The 24,049-nt window shown below is 41.4% G+C and overlaps 1 protein-coding gene across 2 annotated transcripts in view; it reads right to left on the minus strand.

Annotated features, from left to right (window-relative positions):
* Positions 1-17,198: 17,198 nt before the first annotated feature.
* The window catches only part of ttc17 (tetratricopeptide repeat domain 17), a 69,323-nt gene continuing 62,472 nt past the window's right edge, over positions 17,199-24,049 (minus strand). For both annotated transcript variants that reach the window (XM_033038890.1, XM_033038891.1), the window contains 4 exons: positions 23,771-23,854; positions 22,935-23,054; positions 19,169-19,312; positions 17,199-17,695 (listed from right to left, as the gene is read on the minus strand). In XM_033038890.1, coding sequence (XP_032894781.1) covers positions 17,564-17,695; positions 19,169-19,312; positions 22,935-23,054; positions 23,771-23,854 — 480 coding nt within the window. In that variant the 3' untranslated portion in view covers positions 17,199-17,563. The remainder of the gene's footprint in view (positions 17,696-19,168; positions 19,313-22,934; positions 23,055-23,770; positions 23,855-24,049) is intronic.

Here is a 24,049-nt window from a genome sequence, read left to right on the forward strand (position 1 = left end):
TAGCGCTGTACGGCAGTAACTCTACTGCTGCGCCACTGTTCCACCCCAATATAGAATAAGGATAGATTAAGTAAATATCTCAAATATTGTGTTACTTTTATTTTTGTTTCACAGGATATGAATATTCAAGTCAAGTCAAGTCAAGTCAAGAGAGTTTATTGTCATGTGTCCCAGATAGGACAATGAAATTCTTGCTTGCTGCAGGACTTACGTAAGAATGCTGTTCATCGATTACAGCTCAGCATTCAACACCATTATACCCTCTAAACTGATCACCAAACTCGGTGACCTGGGCATCGACCCCTCCCTCTGCAACTGGATATTGGACTTTCTAACCAACAGACCCCAGTCTGTTAGGTTAGGCAAGCACACCTCTTCAACCCTCACCCTGAACACCGGCGTCCCACGGGGCTGTGTGCTGAGCCACCTCCTCTACTCCCTCTTCACCTACGACTGCACACCTGTACATGGTATTAACACCATCATCAAGTATGCAGATGATACAACGGTGATTGGCCTCATCAGCAACAACGATGAGTCGGCCTATAGGGAGGAGGTCCAGCTCCTAGCAGCATGGTGCGCTGACAACAACTTGGCCCTTAACTCCAAGAAGACCAAGATGTCTCCAATTGTAGACATCAGAAAGTCTAGGGGCGGCACGCACACCCCCATCCACATTAACGGGACGGAGGTGGAACGTGTTTCCAGCTTCAGGTTTCTGGGGGTCAACATCTCCGATAACCTCTCTTGGACCCACAATACCTCAACTCTGGTCAAGAAGGCTCACCAGCGTCTCTTCTTCTTGAGGAGACTGAAGAAGGTCCATCTGTCTCCTCAGATCCTGGTGAACTTCTACCGCTGCACCATCGAGAGCATCCTTACCAACTGTATCACAGTATGGTATGGCAACTGCTCTGTCTCCGACTGGAAAGCCCTGCAGAGGGTGGTGAAAATTGCCCAACGCATCACCGGTTCCTCACTCCCCTCCATTGAGTCTGTCCAGAGCAAGCGTTGTCTGCGGAGGGCGCTCAGCATCGCCAAGGACTGCTCTCACCCCAACCACAGACTGTTTACCCTCCTACCATCCGGGAGGCGCTACAGGTCTCTCCGTTGCCGGACCAGCAGGTCCAGGAACAGCTTCTTCCCTGCGGCTGTTACACTACTCAACACTGTACCTCGGTGATTGCCAATCATCCCCCCCCGGACACTCCTTCCACCAGGAGAAACAAAAAATTGCACTACTACGACTGTATGCACGTAAATATATTTATTTATTGCTCATATTCTATGTCGCTCTTCTAGGGAGATGCTAACTGCATTTCATTGTCTCTGTACTGTACACTGCACAATGACAATAAAGTTTGAATCTGAATCTGAATCTGAATCTGAATCTGAATCTGACAACAGAATATAGTAGGCATAAATACAGAACAGATCAGTGTGCCATATATCATAAAATATATATATACATACATAAATAAACAGACAAAATGCAATAGGCTGTTATAGTTCAGAGTTTGTTTTAAGTTGTGTTTAATAGTCTGATGGCTGTGGGGAAGAAGCTGTTCCTAAACCTGGATGTTCAGGATTTCAGGCTCCTGTACCTTCTACCTGAAGGTAGCGGAGAGATGAGTGTGTGGCCAGGATGGTGTGGGTCCTTGATGATGTTGGCAGCCTTTTTGAGGCAGCGACTGCGATAGATCCCCTCAATGGTAGGGAGGTCAGAGCCGATGATGGACTGGGCAGTGTTTACAACTTTTTGCAGCCTTTTCCGCTCCTGGATGCTCACGTTTCCGAACCAAGCCAGGATGCAACCAGTCAGCATGCTCTCTACTATGCAACTGTAGAAGTTAGAGAGAGTCCTCCTTGACATACTGACTCTCCGTAATCTTCTCAGGAAGTAGAGACGCTGATGTGCTTTCTTTATAATTGAATCAGTGTTCTGGGACCAGGAGAGATCTTCGGAAATATACAGGCCCAGGAATTTGAAGATCTTGACCCTTTCCACCATCGACCCATTGATATAAACAGGACTGTGGGTCCCCATCCTACCCCTTCCAAAGTCCACAATCAGTTCCTTGGTTTTGCTGGTGTTGTGTTATTGTGCTGGCACCATTTGGTCAGTCGGTCGATCTCCCTTCTATACTCTGACTCGTCCCCATCAGTGATACGTCCCACAACAGTGGTGTCGGCGGCGAACTTGATGATGGAGTTCGCACTATGTCCGGCTACAGCAGTCATGAGTATAGAGTGAGTACAGCAGGGGGCTGAGCACGCAGCCGTGAGGTGCTCCCATGCTGATTGTTATCGAGGTTGACACATTCGACCAATACGGACAGACTGTGGTCTGTGGATGAGGAAGTCGAGGATCCAATTGCAGAGGGATGCGCAGAGACCCAGATCTGAGAGTTTGGTAACCAGCTTGGAGGGGATGATGGTATTAAATGCCGAGCTGTAGTCAATAAATAACAGCCTGACATATGAGTTTTTGTTGTCCAAGTGGTCCAGAGTGGAGTGGAGAGCCAGTGAGATCACATCCATCGTTGATTTGTTGTGGCGGTACGCGAACTGCAGTGGGTCCAGGTTTTTGTTGAGGTAGGAGTTGATTTGCGCCATGATCTGCCTCTCAAAGCACTTCATCCCCACAGACGTTAGTGCCACGACCGATAATCATTGAGGCACATCACCTTGCTCTTCTTGGACAGCCGTATTATTGATGCCCTTTTAAAGCAGGTGAGAACCGTAGACCTCAGAAGTGAGAGGTTGAAAATGTCCGTAAAAACTCCAGCGAGTTGGGCCGTACAGCTTTTTAAAACACGCCCAGGTATACCATCAGGTCCCGGTGCTTTCCGAGGGTTCACCCCTCTGAAGGATCTTCTGACGTCGGCCTTTGTGACTGTGACCGAAATACCATCAGGACGAATGGTGCTTGGCAAGGGACATCAGTGTTCTCCTGATCAAAGTGGGCGTAAAACACATTGAGCTCGTCAGGGAGTGATGCTACGCTGATATTTGAGCTGCTTCCTGATTTCGCCTTCATGCTAATGTTGGCATTTATTGTCCATTTCATATTGCCCTTGAACTGAGAGGGCATTTAACTCTGAACCAGGTGGTCAGGAGGTATGTACAGGCCAAATTGGTAAGGACACAAGACCTGAAGGATATTGATGAATCGGTTTGGGGTTTAACAGCAATCCAATAGTTTCATTGTGATCAATACTGAGAAAAGTCTTCTGCTTTTTTAATTCCAGATTTATTTAATTCCAGAACTGAAAATCCAAGCAGCCATGGTATGATTTGAACTCATGGTTTTGGATTAATGGCGGTGCTGTTAACAGCTGCGGCTCGCCTGCAGTCCGTTAGTCTTTACTTTTGTTGTTGTTTTTTTTGTCTTGTTTTAGTAACATTTTAGTTTATTAGGCTGTGTATATGTGTGTGGGGGGGGGGGGGGGGGTTGAAACATGTTTTTTGTCTCTCCCTTCGGGGGAATGCGACTTTTTCTTGTCGTATCCCCCTTCTCTGCCTCCGTCTGCGCTGAGGCCTAATGGCGGAGCTGGCGGTCTCCAACCTGCGACCGACCTCGAGGCTTCGGAGGCAGAGCCAGCCAGGACTTACCAACTGGCCGTCTTCGGGGCCGAGGCAGCAGTGGCCCGACTCGCTGATGCGGCGTTCCAGCTTTCGGCAGCGGCCCGGAGCTGAGACTGTGGGACTCTGAGCTGATGCAGCGGCTCGGAGCTGGGGCTGCGGGGCTCGGAGTTGGGGCAGCGGGACTCGGAGCTGATGCAGCGGGACACGGAGTTGTTGCAGCGGGACTCGGAGCTGGGGCTGCGGGGCTCGGAGTTGGGGCAGCGGGACTCGGAGCTGATGCAGCGGGACTCGGAGCTGATGCAGCGGGACTCGGAGCTGGGGCTGCGGGGCTCGGAGCGGAGACGGTGTTCTGGCTTTCGGCAGCGGCGACATCACCACGGAGGTCCGCTGGACTGGAGAGCGGCATCTTCGGCCTGGATCGATCGCCTCAGCGCAGAGGGAGAACAAGGAGGAAAGAGACAGAGACTAAGACTTTTGCCTCCATCACAGTGAGGAGGTGCTTGGTGAACTCACTGTGGTGGATGTTAATTTGTGTTTATTGTATGTTTGTTATTTATTGTTACTGTGTATGACTGCAGGCAACGTAATTTCGTTCAGACCGAAAGGTCTGAATGACAATAAAGGAAACAAATTCAAATTCAAAATTCAAATGGTTCAAGCTCTGGGTAGCGTTCCAGTAACTTACCTGCAAGGCTACCCCACCATTTTAGAGGTCAGAGAAAATCAAAGGTTTCAAAGGTCTTTTATTGTCATGTGTACCAATTAAGGTACAGTGATATGTGAATTACCATACAGCCATACCAAAAAAAAGCAACTACATAAAAGTCAACATAAAAATCTACCACAGCGGACCCCCCACATTCCTCACTGTGATAAAGGCAATAACGTCTAATCTTCTTCCCTCATATTTCTCCCGCGATTGGGGCAGTCGAACCATCCGTCGGGGCGATCGAAGCTCCCGCAGCCGGCAGTCGAAGCCCCCACGTCGGGCCGATTGAAGCTCCGGCGTGGGAGCGGTCGAAGCTCCTGCGGCTTGGAGTTCTCAAAGTCGGTCTCTGACCAGAGACTGCGAGCTCCGTGATGTTAAAATCCGCAGGCACCCATGGTAGAGCTCAGAGGTCGATCCCTAGCAAAGGGATTGCGAACTCCACGATGATAAGTCTACAGGCACCCGCGGTGGAGCTCTTGAAATCGGTCTCCAGCAAAGGCCGGCAACTCCTCAATGCAGACGGAGATACGATACGGAAAAAATTTGCATCTCCTTTCAGGTAATAGATTAGAAAAAGTTTCCCCCAACACCCCCCCCCCACAGAAAACAAGCTAAAGAACACTAAAAACATACATTTAACACAGACTTTAAATAAACAACGAAGAAGAAAGGGACAGCCAGATTGTTGACGAGGCAGCCATTGCTGGTGCCCCCTGGTGGTACCAACATGAATTAGTGAGGAATCAATCCTGCCCGATCAATCTGATCAGGACTTTTGAAGAGGTAAGTACATTAGTAGTCAAGGGATATCATTTGTGTGCCTTCCAAGTGGCGTCTGATAAGCTGCCTCGCGAAAGACTGAAGCAGACACTCATGGAACTGAAGGCACGTTGTTGATCTTGCAAGGACATTGACTGAGAGACATAAGGCAGAGAGTGAGGATATAGACCATTCAGAATGGATCGATACGAAAGATGTTGCTCTGCAAGCAACCGTTCACTGTATTTATAGATGGGTTGAATAATGGAATAGAAAGCCACCTAACCAAATGTGTCAATGATGCAAAGATAGGTGGTAGTTTAAGCAGTGTGGATGGAAGCAGTATTTCAGAGAGCCACTGATAAATTGAAAAACGATGGCAATCTAATTTCAGTGGGCGTAAATGGCAGTCGTCTATTTTAGACATAAATTTGGTAAACAATTCTAAATGGTGGAAAGTTGGATGTAATGGTGGCAGGAGAGTACAAAGAGTTTTGGGGCCAGACACAGGTAACACATTGGAATGTCACAGATAGGTAGAGAAGACAATGGTTTGTTGTCAATGGAACTGGCCACTTTTTTCAGACTGCTGCACACGGATCTTATTACTAGCTAGATGAGAAGAATGTATCACACTGCCCTGCCCCACATCTCACAACCACCAGCTCCTTCATCACTCACCTCACCTCACCCCACCTCCCTTCCCAGCCTCCTACATCTTCACTTTCAACACCAAGGTCCTTTCAGTGCCTGGACAGAGTTCCGTGTTCTGCTCATGTTGTCCATATAACCATATAACAATTACAGCACGGAAACAGGCCATCTCGGCCCTACAAGTCCGTGCCGAACAACTTTTTTCCCTTAGTCCCTTAGTTGTCATTGAATTCAGCAGCTTTTAAATGTCTCTGATATCCAGATGTATTTAAAGTTAATAAAAACTGAAATAATTAAGCAGCAGAATTATCAGATAATTTACAAAATAAAGTTGATTAAAAGATTTGGGTTCAATTAAAAACACAAAATTAAAACTGATTAAAACCTTCTGTGCAGGAATCCCTCTCAACAGTGATAGGATTTCAGATCCTCCTTGAGATCTGCCCCAGTGTTTGGTCTGAATGATGATACACAGAGCAATGCTGGGAGATCCCAGGAAGATTGAGCCGAGATGCTGGACTCCAGAGATGAGTAGTGGCATATTTGACTTCCTGCATCTTTCATTAGATCCCAGGACTGCATTAACCTAGGACTTGGTTCAACATGAATGGCTGAATGTTGCCAGTTCTGCCACTTCAACCCTATCAATAAGTCTATCAAACTTCTGCATTTTATATCTGGAGGACTGGAGAACAAGGACTCAGAAATTATATGCAATGGTCGGATTCAATCACTGTTAGAGGTAACGCGAGCAATTCTGGCAATACATCAAAGTCGGTGCCTTGGAGGAAGTCCAACGTTCATTTCTTGTTGATATTTCGAATCTGCTCTGCCCACGAACAACAAGAAATTGCAGAAATGTCATGAATTCAGCCCAGTCCTTCAGCTTCAGCCTCCCCCCCCCCCCCCCCCCCCCCCCCCTCCCTTGACTCCGTCTACACCATGCAGTTTCTGGAAAGCAGCCAACATAACCAAGAACCACTCACATCCCGGAAAAAAACTAACGTTTGAAAGCTTGTACCACTAAATACTAACAGCTTCTTTCCCGCTGTTATCAGACTCTTCAACAGACCTCTCACATTACTGACTTCCCAATCTACCCCATTGCAGTCTTGCACTTTTTTTATCAGCACTTTCTCTGTAGCTGTAACTCTATATTCTGCATTGTTTCTTTTCTCTCTCTTGCACTACCTAGATACACTTATATAGGATATGATTTGCTCTAATAGCAAACAAGGTTTTTCACTGTATATCTGCAGTTAACAATGATAAACCAATAACCAAAAGCAAATCTAACGTGATTTACAATGCTAGATATTGATTTGGCTGAAGTATTGATGATATTACGGGAAACTGATAGAGAAGGCTGAGAGAGATTGTTTATACTAATTGCATAACAAACCAATGGGTAGGGTCGAAAATTTAGATCCAAGCCCCTTGGAAATAAAGTTAGAAAATAATGCAACACTCAAAACTTTGTTCCAGAGCAGAAATTGATTTTTGGTCAATTGTTGATTTAAAATACGAGGTTGTTAGATTTTTGATAATCTAAAATATTGATGAATATTGGGAAAGCTGAGAACTTGGTCTCCAGGATCTCACTGAGTGATGGCACATCCTCAAGGACTGAATGGTTCCCAATTATTCTTATACTGTTATGTAAGGCTATTAATTTCTAAAGGGAAATTACAACATTACTTTCTCAGCTTTGTGAGAAATGTGTCTTTCTTGTCCTGTGAGTTGTGGTAAATTGATTATGGACATTGAATTGTGACGTAACTGGCAGGTTATCAATAGTTTCCCACATTATCATTTTATCCATTTGAATGTTAATTATCAATCACATGAACATTAACCTCACTGCAGCACAGTGGCACAATAATAATAATAATAATAAATTTTATTTAATGGGCGCCTTTCAGACATCTCAAGGACACCTTACAAAGATTCATAGAAATAAAAACATATAATCAGAATAAAATAAGTAATAAAGACATCACAGAGACACATAGAGTTGTACTCTTACAGGTCCAGAGACCCGGATTTGATCCTGACTACGGGTGTTGTCTGTATGGAGTTTGTACATTCTCCCATGACCTGCGTGGGGTTTCTCCGGGTGCTCCTGTTTACTCCTGCACTCTGAGAACATACAGGTTTGTAGGTCAATTGGTTAGGCAAAATTATAAATGACCTCTAGTGTGTGTAGGATAGTGTTAGTGTGCGGGGACTACTGAACGGCACGGACTCGGTCCACATACATGGGAAAGCTGAGAAAGGGAAAACTAAACTTTATATTCCATCAAGCTCACACTGATTGGAAAAATTTACAAATATGCAGAACTGTTGTGCTTGGGAGGTTCCAAGGATCAGCTACACTAGGTTGTTAGTCCTCCATCACACCTCTTCAACACAAAAGGCGGAAGAAACCTTTCTTGTGAGTGTTTTGCCTCTCAGGATTGTCAACCGCTATGCAAGAGTAAATACGGGCCTCAGTGTTAATTAAGTTAAACCTTTGTTGCTTAGTTAGATTTATAGGGTAGACCATGCAAGACAGAATTTTACAAAGTAGTATCCGAGCTGGTTTACCATATTGTTAACTTTTAGCCTTGGAGGAAATAAATATAAATATTGATTGGGCCAACCAAATTGGGAGCAGCACCGAGGAGGAGGATTTCTTGGAATGTATACGGGATGGTTTTTTAAACCAATGTATAGAAGAACCGACTGGAGGACAATCTTAGACTGGGTATTGTGTAATGAGAAAGGATTAGTTAGCGATCTTGTGTGCAGAGCCCCTTGGGCAACAGTGACCATAATATGGTGGAATTCTACTTTAGGATGGAGAGTGACACGGTTAATTCTGAGACTAGGGTCCTGAACTTAAAGAAAAGCGACTTTGAAAGTATGAGATGGGAATTGGATAGGATAGACTGGCAAATTATACTTAGGAGGGTTGACGGTGGAGATGCAATGGCAAGGATTTAAAGACCGCATGGATGAACTCCAAATATTATTCATCCCTGTCTGGCAAAAAAATAAAATGGGGAAGTTGGCTCAACTGTGGCTAAGGAGGGAAATCTAAGATAGTGTTAAATCCAAGGAAGAGGTATATAAATTGGCCAGAGGAAGCAGCAAACCGGAGGACTGGAAGAAATTTAGAACAACAGAGGAGGAAAGAGGGGGAAAAAGAGCATGAAAGAAAGCTTGCGGGGAATATAAAAACTGACTAAAAGCTTCTTTAGATATGTGAAAAGGAAAAGATTAGTGAAGACAAATGTAGGTCCCTTACAATCAGAGATAGATGAATTTATAATGGGAAACAAGGAAATGGCAGAACAGGTGAACGATACTTAAGTTCTGGCTTCACTAAGGAAGACACAGACAATCTCCCAGAAATACTAGGGGACTGAGGATCTAGTGGGAGGGAGGAACTGAAGGGAATCCACATTAGTCAGGAAATTGTGTTAGGTAAATTGTTGGGACTGAAGGCAGATAAATCCCCACAGCCTGATGGTCTGCATCCCAGAGTACTCATGGAGGTGGCCCTAGAAATCGTGGATGCATTGGTGATCATTTTCCAATGATCTCTCGATTCTGGATCAGTTCCTGTGGACTGGAGGGTAGCCAATGTAACTCCACTTTTTAAGAAAGGAGTGAGAGAGAAAACAGGGAATTATGGACCAGTTAGCCTTATATCGGTAGTGGGGAACATACTTGAGTCGATTATTAAAGATGTTATAGCAGCGCATTTGGAAAACAGTGACAGGATCGGTCAAAGTCAGTTTGGATTTATGAAGGGGAAATCATGCTTGACTAATCTTCTGGAATTTTCTGAGGATGTAACAAGTAGAATGTATAAGGGAGAGCCAGTGTTTGTGGTGTACCTGGACTCTCAAAAAACCTTTGACAAGGTCCCACACAAGAGATTAGTGTGCAAAATTAGAGCACGTGGTATTGGGGGTAGGGTATTGACATGGAAAGAGAACTGGTTGGCAGATAGGAAGCAAAGAGTAAAAATTAACGGGTCCTTTTCAGAATGGCAGGCGGTGACTAATGGGGTGCCGCAAGGCTCGGTGCTGGGACCCCAGTTATTTACAATATATATTAAGTTAAACAATGGTATTAAATGTGACATCTCCAAGTATGCGGATGACCCAAAGCTGCAATGTGAGCTACAGTGTGAGCTGCAATGAGGATGCTATGAGGCTGCAGGGTGACTTGAATTGGTTGGGTTAGTGGGCAGATGCATGGCAGATGCAGTACATTGTGGATAAGGGTGATTCTTCAGTGTCTACTTTTGAGTTTCTGGAAACCCGATTATAAAACTTAAATCTTTGCAACTTTGAATGGTGTTTCATTTAAATGAAATACATTTTTTTCCTCTTCTTTGACCATTACATTCAGTCATATCCTTTGCATTTTTATGATGAACTACACTTCTTAAATAGAACTGATTTAAGAATATAAAATCACATTTTTGTCCCAGCGTTTCATTATTTTATTACAATTGATAATTATGGTCAATGTTGTATTATTTTACACATTATGAGCATAGAAGACTCATGTGATGGATATGATCAAGTTTGGGAGTGTCACGTGACGGAGATGACTAAAACGATCTTAAGGCTCCAACAGTTTGTTAAAGGTTGAGAACAGGAAGCAACATATGAACAGGGATTGGTGTTTCCTCAACACTGGTGAGATGGAGATGGAGATTGATATAGAGATAGGGATAGTGATAGTGATCGACCTGGAGATGGAGATGGGGCTAGAGCTAGAGCTGTAGCTGTAGCTAGAGATGGAGCTGGAGCTATAAAACAAATAAACAAAAGTAAAAGATATGCTGAAGGAGCTGGAGATGGTGCTGGAGCTGGAGTCCGGGAGATCGGGGGTTGAGTGATGGAGATGACCGTTACGAATATGACGGCCAAAACCTTTAGCCCAGTTCGACTTTGAACCATAGTGGGTTGTACATAGCTAGTATATATTACTCAGAGCAGAATAAGGAGAGCTCCCTAAGTTATCATCGGTAGCCTAGGCTTCAGCAATGATTGCTTTTGTAATAACCCTTTTGGGCACCAGGTAGTCCTCTTCCTAATCTTCTGAAATCCTAAAGTATTTTAGGTACTTTTGAGGTCTTGGTGTTGATGTAAGGCAGGAAATATCGAGCCAACTCAAGCCCAGCAAGGGGACCCAGAAACCACAACATAATAATGACCAAGAAAATCTGAATCAGCTACCATGATTATCGGACAAATATTGGCCAGGCCAGCAGAGGTAACTCCGCTAGACCTCATCAATGTAGTTTGAGAGAAGCATTTGTCTATCTGAAAGAGCAGTTGGGGCATTTGTTTAATATCTCATTCCAAACATGGAATCTCCAGCAGGGCAGCATTCCCTCAGTCATGCACTGAATGTCAGCTCGAATGTTTGCACAGAGTTCTGGAGTGGAGCTTGAGCCTACAGTCTTGTGATTCTGAAGTCATGGCATTCCCCACTGAGCCACAGGCAATAGTACTCTATTCCCTCTTTCTGTATCTCCCTGACCCTTTCCCATCTGGGAAAGGAGGTTTTACATCAGGAAATAGTATTTATCATCAGTTTATCCCATCTTTGAGTATACATGGTCTCACAAAATAAAATATATTCAGAGACATTGTGTATTTGTACACATATATATTTTGAGGACATATTGTGTGTATTTGTATGTATGTATAATTTCAGGAAACAAAATATTTAATTTCATGTAAAAAAAAGTCTCACTTCAAAAAAAAATGGTACCGAATGGATTCTGGATCCAAAATGAAGGAAGCTGTCTTCATAGGCACAGAGTTGTCCGGGAGCAAGTGATTTACTAATCTGGTCATTTCCCTCCTGTTGTAAAGGGGTAAAAATGAATTGCTGGTGGATGTTTTCATAGCACCTAATACTCAGACAACAGCAAGAACATTGGGACTGTCTAAATCCATTACTGGAGTCTATGATTCAGTCCGAGGAAGTCATTTTGCCAGCAAGCTATATTACAGGGTCGATAGTGTAACGATCATCAATACAATCAGAATTATCACAGGCAACGCGTTGATGCAGTCCTGATTCACACATCTTTTCCAACATTATGAACAACCTCCAACTTCATGAAACGTTGTGGAAAGTCATGGTTGTCAGAAGTTGTCCCACTTACTATGACCAAACTTGATATACTCACAACCTTAACAATTTTGTGTTGAATAGCCAGCAGAAGCAAACTTATTCTTGCACAACAGATGCAGAAGAAAAAAAGAGGGGAAAATACTGTAATGATATCCGTTATTTGCTTATGTTTGATCTTCACTGTGTTTCCCCTCAGATTTTCCCACAGGATCCCTGACTTTTACAACATCCTGGATAGGGAGGAAGGAAAAAGTTATCTCTATCTCAGTTGAATTCTATTTCTCTCCGGTACACATGAAAGGTCCTTGGATAAACTGGCCACCAGTGAAGATGAAGAAATTCTTCGAATGGGGTACAATGAAATCATTTACGGGCGTGATTTTTGGTGGGTGCATCTGCAAGATGTTGTACGATATTTTTTCCCCACAATCACCTTGTTATTAATGGGGAAATAAAATTAGTTAGATTTATTGTATCTGTTAACCTATCAGTCAAAGTTCCTTTTGTGTGCTGTGCCTTTGTATCAGGATATATTTTGGGGTGGGAGATTGCAACCTTCACGTGGTCCACCCTGTTTCGACAAATGCAATCAACCTGGCGTGCACAAACAGAAGATCAAACAGAACAAGTTGTCTTACAACTTTAGGCTGTGCACGCCATATGCAAGAAGAAGAAGGATATGTTTTGTTCTACCATTTTGAACCAGTAGAGTTTGCATTTGGTTCATCTCAGCTGCTTTAGCAACTGCTTCAAATAGGCATCCTATCACACACATCTTGCCACTGAGTTCAGAAAAGTAATGTGTAGATATCTGGCATTGTTGCAAATCTGCCAGCGACAGTCCTGGAAGTGAAATTTTAACAGCTCTGCAATGGGAGGGAATGTGGATCACTGGGCCTCAGGATACTAGATGGCCCAAGTTTTTATTTGATCGGGAGACCAACTTTGCTATATTTAGACAGCCTGGTCCTGAGCAGGCTGGATCATGTGCAATGTAAAATCTCATTTTAAGCACCATAGCAGCGGGTTCAAATGATGTAAACATTCTGTCTGTCAGACAAAGGTGTCAACATGTGAATAGTACTCATGCTGCATTGTAAATAAACCCCCACACTTTGGGTACAAAGTTGTGATGTCCTCATGTATTCCAAAGACATAATAAACCCAATTTTATATTTAGAATCCATGATCATCCATGCTCATCGTTATTTTGCCATGAATATGATAGAAAGTTCGAGCAGTCACACATAAGAGTCATAGAGTGATAGAGTGTGGAAATAGGCCCTTCGGCCCAACTTGCCCACAGCAGTCAACATGTCTCAGCTACACTAGTCGAACATGTACAGTTAAACATGGAAGTCAGGAAACTGTTGCTCCTTTTGAGGCATTCAACAATCAGACATTTGCAGTGTCCATTGGGTATGGACAAAATACCCTGGAGAAGAGTAAACGTGTTTTTACTTTGGATACGCTTTAAAGGAATATAAATTTAATTACTGCTGATATGTTCTGATTTAAAAAAAAGATTTGTATAAGTTTTTAAAAAAGACATAAAAAGTGATGAATGGAGCTACAGAAACCCAATTACAAAACCAACAAATTAAATTTACCTCACAGTTCATATTGTTGGTTTGCATTATTCAAAACGTTGGGAGGTCTTTGTCTTCTGAAGGTTACCATATACACCTCAATGATTTCTCAAAAATAATCGAGGAATATTTAAGGTGGTCAATAAGGAACTACAGATGCTGCTTTACAAACAAAACCACAAAGCCCCAGAGTAACTCAGCAGGTAAGGCAGCATCTCTGGAGGACATATAGCCAACTTTTCGGGACAGGACCCTTTTTCAGACTGAATGTAGTAGGGGGGGGGGGGGGAAGAAAGGTGGAATATATATGGGGGTAGGGGTTTGGGGGGGACAAGGCTTGGCAAGTGATAGGTGGATATGGGAGAAGGGGGAGGGTTGATTGGCAGATTGATGATCAAAGGTTGGAGATGAAAAGGAGACAAAATTCCTTTTTTTCCTTGACGGATGTTGTATGATGTGACCAATATTGCCAGTTTTTGTTTCAGATTTTCTGATTCTCTCATTCTTTGCCTTCGTATTAATTTATACAAAGGCCGTATCTTTACAGATCATATTGAGAATCTATTTTGACAAATGGTGCAAGTAAGCAAAGAGTGAATTTGACATAATTTAATAAGTGGATGAGAACAGGTAATGTTGCCAATGGATATAATGTGAGTGATAAATTAGAAAATACTATTTGTATTACACGGGCTGAATTGTGTACAATGTGATTTTAATTGGGTACTAAAGGGCGACCTAATTGTTATGTTGGAAATTGACAAACAGGAAAAAAACCTGCCTTGCAAAAAAAGTTTTGGAAAGAAAAAGATTGATTCCATGTAACCTTCCTGCAGCAATCACACGATTGTCTCTTCAGTACCCATTCTGAGAGTTTCAGAGTGGGTGGACCTTGCAATTGACAATCAATCAATGTAATTGACACTTGTGCAATGGTACTCTGTTATGCAATGTAACACATCCATTGTATTTTTAACTACCGGTATAATAAAAATGAACATTTCTTTGGAAAGCACCAATTATGAGAAACATGCAGAGAATAAAAATCGTCATTATTGCGAGTTTGAAACTCTCACTTCTTACCCGCTTTCCCCATTGACACAATTGTTTTTTATAAGACAGGTTTCTATAACACGCAGTTTGTTGGGAATGCAACAACTTGTAATTAGTTTTTGTGATTGCTGTACTGCTTCGAGTGTGCTTTTCTGGACATGCCTTTTCCTGTCCCCAGTATTGTAACTAAATTGAATTCCGTTTGTATCTTGGCTAAATTGAAGGAGGTTTTAAAAAAAAGTGTTTTTCTACTCATGATCACTTTAAAACAGTGCCAAAATGTAGGGTTAGTGGGAACTACCAATTTGAGAGTATACTAATGTAAGCCTTTTCAAAAACCATTAAAAAAAAATTTGAAGAGATTCATTTTAAAATCTGTTAATTCAGACTGGAGACATTTGCAGAGCTTCTTCTAACGCACATATGTGCACAAATTAGAGGCTAACTCCCCACGCCTTGTAATCTAGCTTTACAATAATTATTATTAATTGTTAGTGAAAACATAGTGTTTCTTTAAGTGCTGGTAGAATAGAACATGAGGTGAATGCATTTTTACTACTGAAGCAGTACAGCTTTTTGTGTATTGAATTTACGAAAGAGAGAAAAAATGAAGAATTTGACTATTTTTCCACCCGCCTCCGAAGACAGTCTTCTTGCAGTCCCACAGTCTCCATGAATTTATATTTAGTTTTAGTTTTTTTTAGTTTAGTTTAGAGATACAACGCAGTAACAGGCCCTACGGCCCACCGAGTCCGCACCGACCAGCAATCCCCACAATTTACATTTATACCACACCCTAGCCTACAAACATCTTTGGAGTGTGGGAGGAAACTGGAGCTTCCCGGAAATAACTCATGCAGGTCACGGAGAGAACATACAGATTCCGTACAACCGCACCCGTAATACAGCATCACAATTATGGAACACTGACAATATTTCCACATATACCATCCTACATTTGGGGTGGGAGATTACAACCTTCACATAGTCCGCCCTGTTTCGACAAAATCAATCAACCTGGTGTGCACAATCAAATAAGATCAAATAGAACAAGTTGTCCTACAACTTTAGGCTGTGCACGCCATACGCAAGAAGATCTTACATTTGAACAGAACAGAAAAGCTGATCTAATGCTAGTTTGACAGAATGAAGACCTAAAGTATCATTTCTTTATAGTAAAGTCAATGTGCACATAAAAGGAAACAGATTCAGTTTGTTGCAAAGTATGCCTTTTTTAGAATTTTATTCCAAGCTTTTACTAGGCATTTAAAGTACCATCTGCAGGAAGACAACACTTTGGAGAGAGTTTAATAACAATTTGGAAAGAGCAGTCCTGTGCTACTATCTACCTCACTGGAGACCCTCAGACTACATTTGATTGGAATTTACTGGATTTATCTTGCACAAAATGTTATTCCCTTTATCATGTATCTGTACACTGTGGATGACTCGATTGTGATCCTGTATTCTCTTCCCGCTGACTGGTTTGCACGCAGCAAAAGCTTTTATGATACGATAGAACTTTATTTATCCCAGGAGGAAAGTTGATCTGCCAACAGTCATAAAAACACAAAATATATGAAACATGAAATTAAAGTGATGAGTGGAAAGGATTGGGGATGTGCAAAGATTGGGGAGGGGGGGAGTCTCAGTCTACCCCACGACCGAAGGGGAGGAGTTGTAAAGTTTGATAGCCAGAGGGAAGAAGGATCTCCTGTGGCGTTCTGTCCTGTATCTTGGTGGAACCAGTCAGTTGCTGAAGATACTCCTCAGGTTGACCAGTGAGTCATGACCTGTATTGACCAGGATGCACCGTAGTTTGAGGAGCATCCTCCCCTCCAAGACCACCTCCCATGAATCCAACTCCGTCCCCAGGATGGAGCCAGCTTTCCTGATGAGTTTGTTGATGCTATTGGCGTCCGCAGCCTTCGCCCTGCTGCCCCACCACACGGCAGCAAAGAATATGGCACTGGCTACCACCGATTGGTAGAACATCTGCAGCATCTTACTGCAGATGTTGAAGGAGTGGAGCCTTCTCAAAAAGTACAGCCGGCTCTGTCCCTTCTTGTACAGGGGCCTCAATGTTCCTGGACCAGTCCAGTTTACTGTCCAGGTACACTCCAAGGTATTTGTACTCCCTGGTAACTGGTATCTGGTACTCGCTTGTACCTTGGAGCACGTGACAATAATCTCAACTAAACTAATAATAGTATTAACAACTAATGTTTAGCTTCCCAATCTGAAGCTATCCAGGAATCCAGAGGAAAAAATAATTTTAAAGTAAAAATACATTATGCAACTAACCTGGAAATATAATTGGATGTACCTTAAGTCCATTTTATCACATCTTCGGGTCATATTTGTTTAGTGAAACAATCAATGTAACGATTAGCAGAAGAAACTTGGTAATTTAAAACATTTGAATCACTGTTTACTCATATTATTCTCATAAATGGGACCTCTATTTAGTTTCTCGTGTAAACCCTTTTACATTTTTGAGAACAAAGTATAATGTGTAATGAGACTTTGGTGCTTCAGAATTTTGAATATTTTCATAGTGTTGCTTTTCCTATTGAATGGGATCTTTGCCCATTATGAATATGAAGCAGGAGTTTCCCTGTCTCTTCAGCAGCACCTGCTGGACATTTCAATTACTACATGACCGATGTATCGAAGAAAACAATATAAAAACTTCAGTCATTAAGAAATGTTTTATTGTTCATCTTCACACAAATCCCCATTATCTCCCACAAGGATTTAGAAACTGCACTTTCTTGACACTGATTCCCCATTAAAAAAAACACTCTGAAACATTTGTACATTATCAGCTGAAATATATAATCATGACAACTGTCATCTGTTCTTAATACACTTTATTTCTCCCCCAGTAATTATATTAAAGGTGTGATAGTTAAAATGCTCTTCTTAAGCTTTGTTCCGCAGCTCATTTTATTTTCCATCAACTAAATTTGCTCAAATGAACCCACCCCACCACCCCCGAATGAAACTAGATTTGTGCCATTTTAAAATGGTCTGAAGCAGGAATTACATATTTTTACCCTTATGGAGAGCGCCTCTGTTTTTTCATTAATAAATGACATTGGATCGTGCGGAGGACATGTTTTGCTGGACCAAACTCTGGTTGTAATTTCAAAGTCGATTCATACCACTGCATTGCTTTGTCATACTCTTCCTGTGGAACAGACAGAATAACAACCTTTGAGCACTGAATCATCATTTCATAGGAGTTAAGAACTTTCCGAATGTGTCGGTGACTATGGTGTGTTTTTTTTTCAACCCGTATCATCTTTTCACCAAGGATGCATGCCCCCTTTCAACATCAACTTCTACCAAATATATCTTCACAACTTCTGCTTCAGGTCTGATAAGTGGTCTCTCCTTGGTTCAACTTCCTCCCAGCTTAAACTATCTGTCATAATTGTCATCAGATATAAGGTTTTGGTCTGGGAATCTGGATCTCACATATCCTGATTTTCTAAATTAGAATATGTGGAACAATCCTTGGTTCAAATACAACCAGAACATCCTCTGTATTAGATAGTTTTATATTGTGGTACTTGTTCCTTCTCTTGCTTTGACCAGTGAATTTAATTTGCTGCACTTTGTTTCCAGTTTGTATTCATCCCATGCCTATGTATGGTATGCCTTTTTCTAACTATAATCTGCCCAGATGTAAACACAAGAGACTGCAGATACTGGAAGCTGGAGGAACTCAGCGGGTCAGGCAGTCTGTAGCGGAAAATGGACAGTGGATGATTTGAGTGGAGACCCTTCATCTGAGTTGGATGAATTCCTCCAACAACTCTTCTTTTATTCGCACCTGTCTAAATGTGTCTTGCTTTTTTTTTGCTGGTGACAAGATTGACAGATCAGATCTCCACCTACTCAAAGCTAATATGCTCATGCATGCTCATCTTCGAGTGTACTGCATTTACTGCACAGAAAGGGTGCCTCTCCATAATGCAGAGACAACGTGGGTGATTGTTTTGTGAATAAGTGTTCTCTCTGCAAATACCATCTTCAGCTCCATGTGGTTCACGAGAACAACTCCACCTCCCAGTTCCCTTTGGTCCCACCAGGGTCAAAGGGATGAGGATTCCAACTTGGGCATTTTGGTTTTCTTAATGACTCTATTTCCAAATGTGATTTACAGCCAACGTGTTGATAACATGTGGCTGTCAGTTTCTGACAAGAGGGATATTCCGTTATGTGTTATACTGCAATGTGTAAGGAAACTAAACCACAGTAACAATTTCTTCAAGGTGGTTCCATATTTCTTTCCAAAGCTCTGGTGGCATTGATATTGGTGACCAGAAACTGTAGTTACAGCGGGTGTTTCATCTATGTATTACATGAAAAACATGTTATGTCACTGTAGTATACTGGGCCTATTATGAAACGTGATCTTTAAGTTTCCAAATTCAAGATATAAAATACTGCAAGTTAGATTTAATGAGGGAAATCAATTACATACAAAAATAAATATCCCTACCTGCCAATTTTGCAAACATTTTCATATTTTGAAACAGAGAATGCACTTAAGGCAACACATTATAACATGCATCTGGTTTTAAATCAATTTAAACAGAAATTCTGCCATCGTAATTGACCATGGACAACATACTAATCAAGCTTGGTCACTTACCATTCCCACATAGACATTAGCCAGGGTAATGTGATTTACAACAAAATGTGGAGCGATTTCCACTGCCATTGAAGCAACCACAAGTGCATCATCCCACAGTTTGGCATTGTGAAAAATGTTTGCCAAGCTTATGAGAGGTACGTCCTGCTCAAATCAAAAGAGAGGGAATTGAGAATATAGACAGATCTGTATTTATACAATACATTTCATGTTCATTTCTGGAGGATCCAAAGCACTTTACAGCCAATGAAACATTTTGTCCATCCTATCAACAACGAGAGAGCGGTCCTGAGCTAACATCTATCTCCATTGGAGATCTTGGACTATCTTTAATTGGACTTCACCTTGCACTATACATTATTCCCTTGATCCCAATGTTTTCTGGACACATTAATAAACAAGAGGGTGAAAGTAGAAACTGGGGAGAAAGTCGGGTGACTCAAGGATAAAGCGGGGGAATTTAATATTGGAGTCAGAGGATATAGTCAAGGTTCTAAACAAGGACTTTGCATCAGTATTCATCAAGGAGATGGACATAGAGGATAGTGAAATCAATGTAGGATATACTAATATGCAATTTGAGCTCTAAAAGGAGATGGTTGGGCCTCTTGTAGTATTAATGTGGATAAATCCCCAGGGATCTATCCCAGGTTACTGAGAGATGCAAGAGAATAGATTGCAGGGGCATTGATAAAGATATTTGTATCTGGACAGTAGGCAATGTTGTTCCTTTGTTTAAGAAGTAGAGATAAACCAGGAAATTATAGGCCGGTGAGCCTCACATCTGTGGCAGGGAAGCCATTGGAGAAAATTATTTGGGATAGGATGTACTTGCATTTGAAAGAGAATAGGCTAATTAGGGACAGTCAGCATTTCTTTGTCCACGGCAGGTTGGTTTACAAACTTGATTGAGTTTCTTTTGACACCAAGGTGAGGAAGGAGATTGATGAGGGTAGGGTAGTGGATTTTCCTTTCAAGGACTTTATCAAATGCTTTACTCGTCCTCATGGCAAATTGATCCGGAAGATTAAGATGCAAACACAGTGACTTGGTAGCTTGGGATTCAGAACTGACCTACCCATAGCAGTGGTGGAAGGATGTTATGCTGGCTGGAGGTCTGCAACCAGTGGTGTTCCACACGGATCAAGTGTTTGACCTTTGTGATATATATAAATGACTCGGATGAAAATGTAGATGAGTTGCGGACAGTGAAGGAGGCTGCCAAAGGACGCAGCAGGAGAAAGACGAGTTACTGATTTGGGTGGAGAAATGGCAGATGGAGATTAAACCGAGCAAATGTGAGGTGTTGCACTTTGGGAAGGTCGAATGTAAGGGCTAAGTTTAGAATTAATAAGAGAATCAACAGCATTGACGTACAGGGAGATCTTGGGATCAAGAACTTAGCTCCCTGAATGTGGTAAGACAGGTAGATAGAGTGGTAAAGGCAGCATATGGCTTGCTTGCCTTCATTGGTCAAGGATTGAATATAAGAAACAGGTGTTGCAGAACTTTGGTGAAGCTGCCATTTGGAGTATTGGGTGCAGTTCTAGTCGCCCCCATGTAGGAAGGATGTGGAGTCTTTGGAGAGGGCGTAGAAGAGGTTTTCCAGGATGTTGTCTGGATTAGAGGATTTTAGCTCAAACGAGAGGTTGGACAAATTTAGATTGTTTTATCTAGGATACCAGAAGTTCTGCCAGGTAGAACTACATAAAATGAAGGGAGGCATGGGTAGGATGGGCAGTCAGAACCTTTTACTCAAGGTGGGAATATTAGAGACTAAAGGGCATAATTTTAAGATCAGAGGAGGAAAGTTTAAAGATGATATGTGGGACAAGTTTTTTTTTAACACAGAATGGTGGTAGTTTGAAATGGGCTGCCAGGGCTGGTGGTGAAGGCAGATATGAGAGTGTCATTTAAAGCTTTTTAGACTGGCATGTGAAAATGCTTGGAATGGAGGGATATTGAGCATATGCAGGCAGAGAAGATTAACATTGCACCATGTTTGGTACAGACATTGTGGGCCGAAGGGCCTGTTCATCTGCACTACTATTCTATATACTATGGATCCCGGAATTAAATGGACTTGCAAAAAAATAAGAAATAAAACTTCAATATTTTGAGATCATTTCAGCACTCGAAGGAAAGCTAAATAGGAACATTCCCACAAGAAGAAACATATCTTCCTGAACATGATGGCTTCATCTTCTACGTCCTTTAATGGTAACTTTGTGCGTTGACTGAAGTAGACAGTAAACATCTTGAATAAATTAATGTTCGATGCAAGATAAAATAGCATTAAATTCTAAGGCGAAGAGAGATTAAGGCTGAATGGAACCTTTGCAGATGAAGATTCTTGATCAGCGAGCTACGCAGTGAAATCGAGACACATTAAAGCTATCGTCAAGATGTACTAACATTTTGGCATTTCTGCATCTCAATAACTTTCTACATTACATGGAAAAGAATGAAAAGACAAGGCAATTAAAACTTATTTTATCAGTAAATTAATGATGGCACAAGGAAAGAGAAATATGAAGCTAAGGGATAAGCTATTCATTTAAACTCCACGGCAGTAAATAGAACTGTGTAGGAAGGAACTGCAGATGCTGGTTTACACCGAAAATAAACACAAAATGCTGGAGTAACTCAGCAGGACAGGCAATGATACGAGGCAAATTGAATCATGGAGAGTTTTTGATTTACATGTCACACAGTGTGAGGTGGGAATTAACAAAGTAACAGATGGATATTAAAGGTGTCTGTCAAACCAGGACCACAAAAGTCATGATTCACGAAGCCTTCCTCCACCTGTTATATAATCCCAAGTTATTACAATGACTCAAATTCGCGAGGTCATGGTTAAGCTATACCTGGAAAAGTACACACAGTTCTGCATAGTGCAACATCAGGGATCATTACAGAATGCAGAGAACATTGATTAGTATTATTACAAATGTTGAAGACAAATAAAATGATTGGGCTTCTGATTTTCTGTTTCTTCATCTAAAAAAAAGATGTCACAGAGATTCAAAAATAAGCATAGGGAGGAGACAAGATGGTACAGGTTCAGTATTACGAAAGAAAAATTTAAGACAGATATTGGAAATATTGTTCCACATGGAAGATGATAAAATTAATTTTAAAGCATTGCATGGTGGATCAGCGAGGACCAAAAAAGAAATTCTGCAACAGGTTGGAATTACCCTCTAGACCTATGGCCCTAAGGTTTCTGTGCATCTAGGATCCTAGGCCGTAGTAGAACTTGTCTTGAACAACCAAATGTTTTTTTTACCCATGGAAATGGACCATATCTCAATATTCTGAAGAAGGTACCTGACCTGAAACAACACATCCATTTTCTCCAGATGTGCTGCCTAACCTGCTGAGTTAATCCAGTTTGTGTCTACCTTTGGTATAAACCAGCATCTGCAGTTACTTTAAAAAAAAAATCATATCTCAATACCACAGCAAGCACTTGTGAAAATCATGCCAGATGCACTAAGTGATTTGCGTTGGTCAAACCAGAAGTACATAGTTAGTGCCAGTCAGAACAAAGTCAGCACAAAGTACAACAAAAAATGTCATATTTTTTCTAATTTTAACCACAAATGGACTGGTTTAGCAGCAATCTTACTATATAAATTGGACGGTTATGTAAAAGCACCTCTTCATAGTGGCATTATCTGTCACCTTGACTTGGGTCACATTAACCTTAAATTACATTTCGACAGTACTTCACTAAGTAATAATACAAGCTAATACTCACCTTCACGTGGTAAGGAGCAAAATGCAGTGCTTGACGTAGACAATCAATAGCTTTTTTCCCTTGACCTTTAACCCTCCAGTACAGTGCTGCCATACTTGTAGTCACCCATGATGTTTGATTCTATTGAAATAAGGAATATAAAATGAGTGCATGCAACTTGAAAATTTTTAGATTTGAGTAATGTAAATTTTCACAGAAAACTTTCGTTTTCATTCTGCAGTAGATTTGTTCCTATAAATAATGCTTTCAATGCCGTGCTAAGTTCAGAGGAGTGCATTCACTAGTTCCATACGAAATATGAAAATAAATATTTGAAGCCATTAAAAACACACACATATAAAGAGTGCAGTCTCGTAACATCCACGTAAGAATCACAAGGAGTAATGCAAGAATTGACAAAGATGACTTGTTCCCAAGATTTTAATCAAACTGTTGGCAAGTATAACATTTCAAACTGGCACAATGTTTTGATCTCATATAACTATTCACAAATTACTGAGTGATAACCTGCAGATCCAAACCCGCATTTCATATTATTCCATGGAATGTGTACACAGGCAAGTTGATTCAATCACTTCCTTGTAGACAAAAATCAGACAGAAATCAACAGTGGGAAATGAATGTTAAACAAAAAATTATACTTTTATTTCAGTGAGATATAGTCTGCTTTTCTTGTACTTCATTTTGTTTCATATTAAACATGCATCTTAAATTTTCCATGGTTGGTTCAATACACAATAATAGAGACTTTTTAATAAAACCGCAATTAACATTTTCATAACCGTACTTTGGATTTTAAAACTATAATCCAAATGAAATTACATCAAGTAACTTACTTTTTCTAATTCTTTGGCGATTCGTGTTCCAACTTGCTCAAACGGTTGAGGTGGATACTTCCCTTTGCCCAGGTTTTGTAAAGCCTGTTGGAAAACAAAATGACCCATCATTGCAGATTAGATGAAACTAAAATGGTGCTCTTATCACTGGTTATTTTCTATTTTTGTTCTTAAATTCTGAACTCTGATTAACAATCATCCTGCGAATGGAAAAGGTTTTCTTTCTTCATCCCAAAGCCTGTGTTATATCCTCATTGTCTGCTCTACTCAAAATTATCT

This window comes from Amblyraja radiata, chromosome 20, assembly GCF_010909765.2.
Source record: "Amblyraja radiata isolate CabotCenter1 chromosome 20, sAmbRad1.1.pri, whole genome shotgun sequence".
NCBI lineage: Eukaryota > Metazoa > Chordata > Chondrichthyes > Rajiformes > Rajidae > Amblyraja > Amblyraja radiata.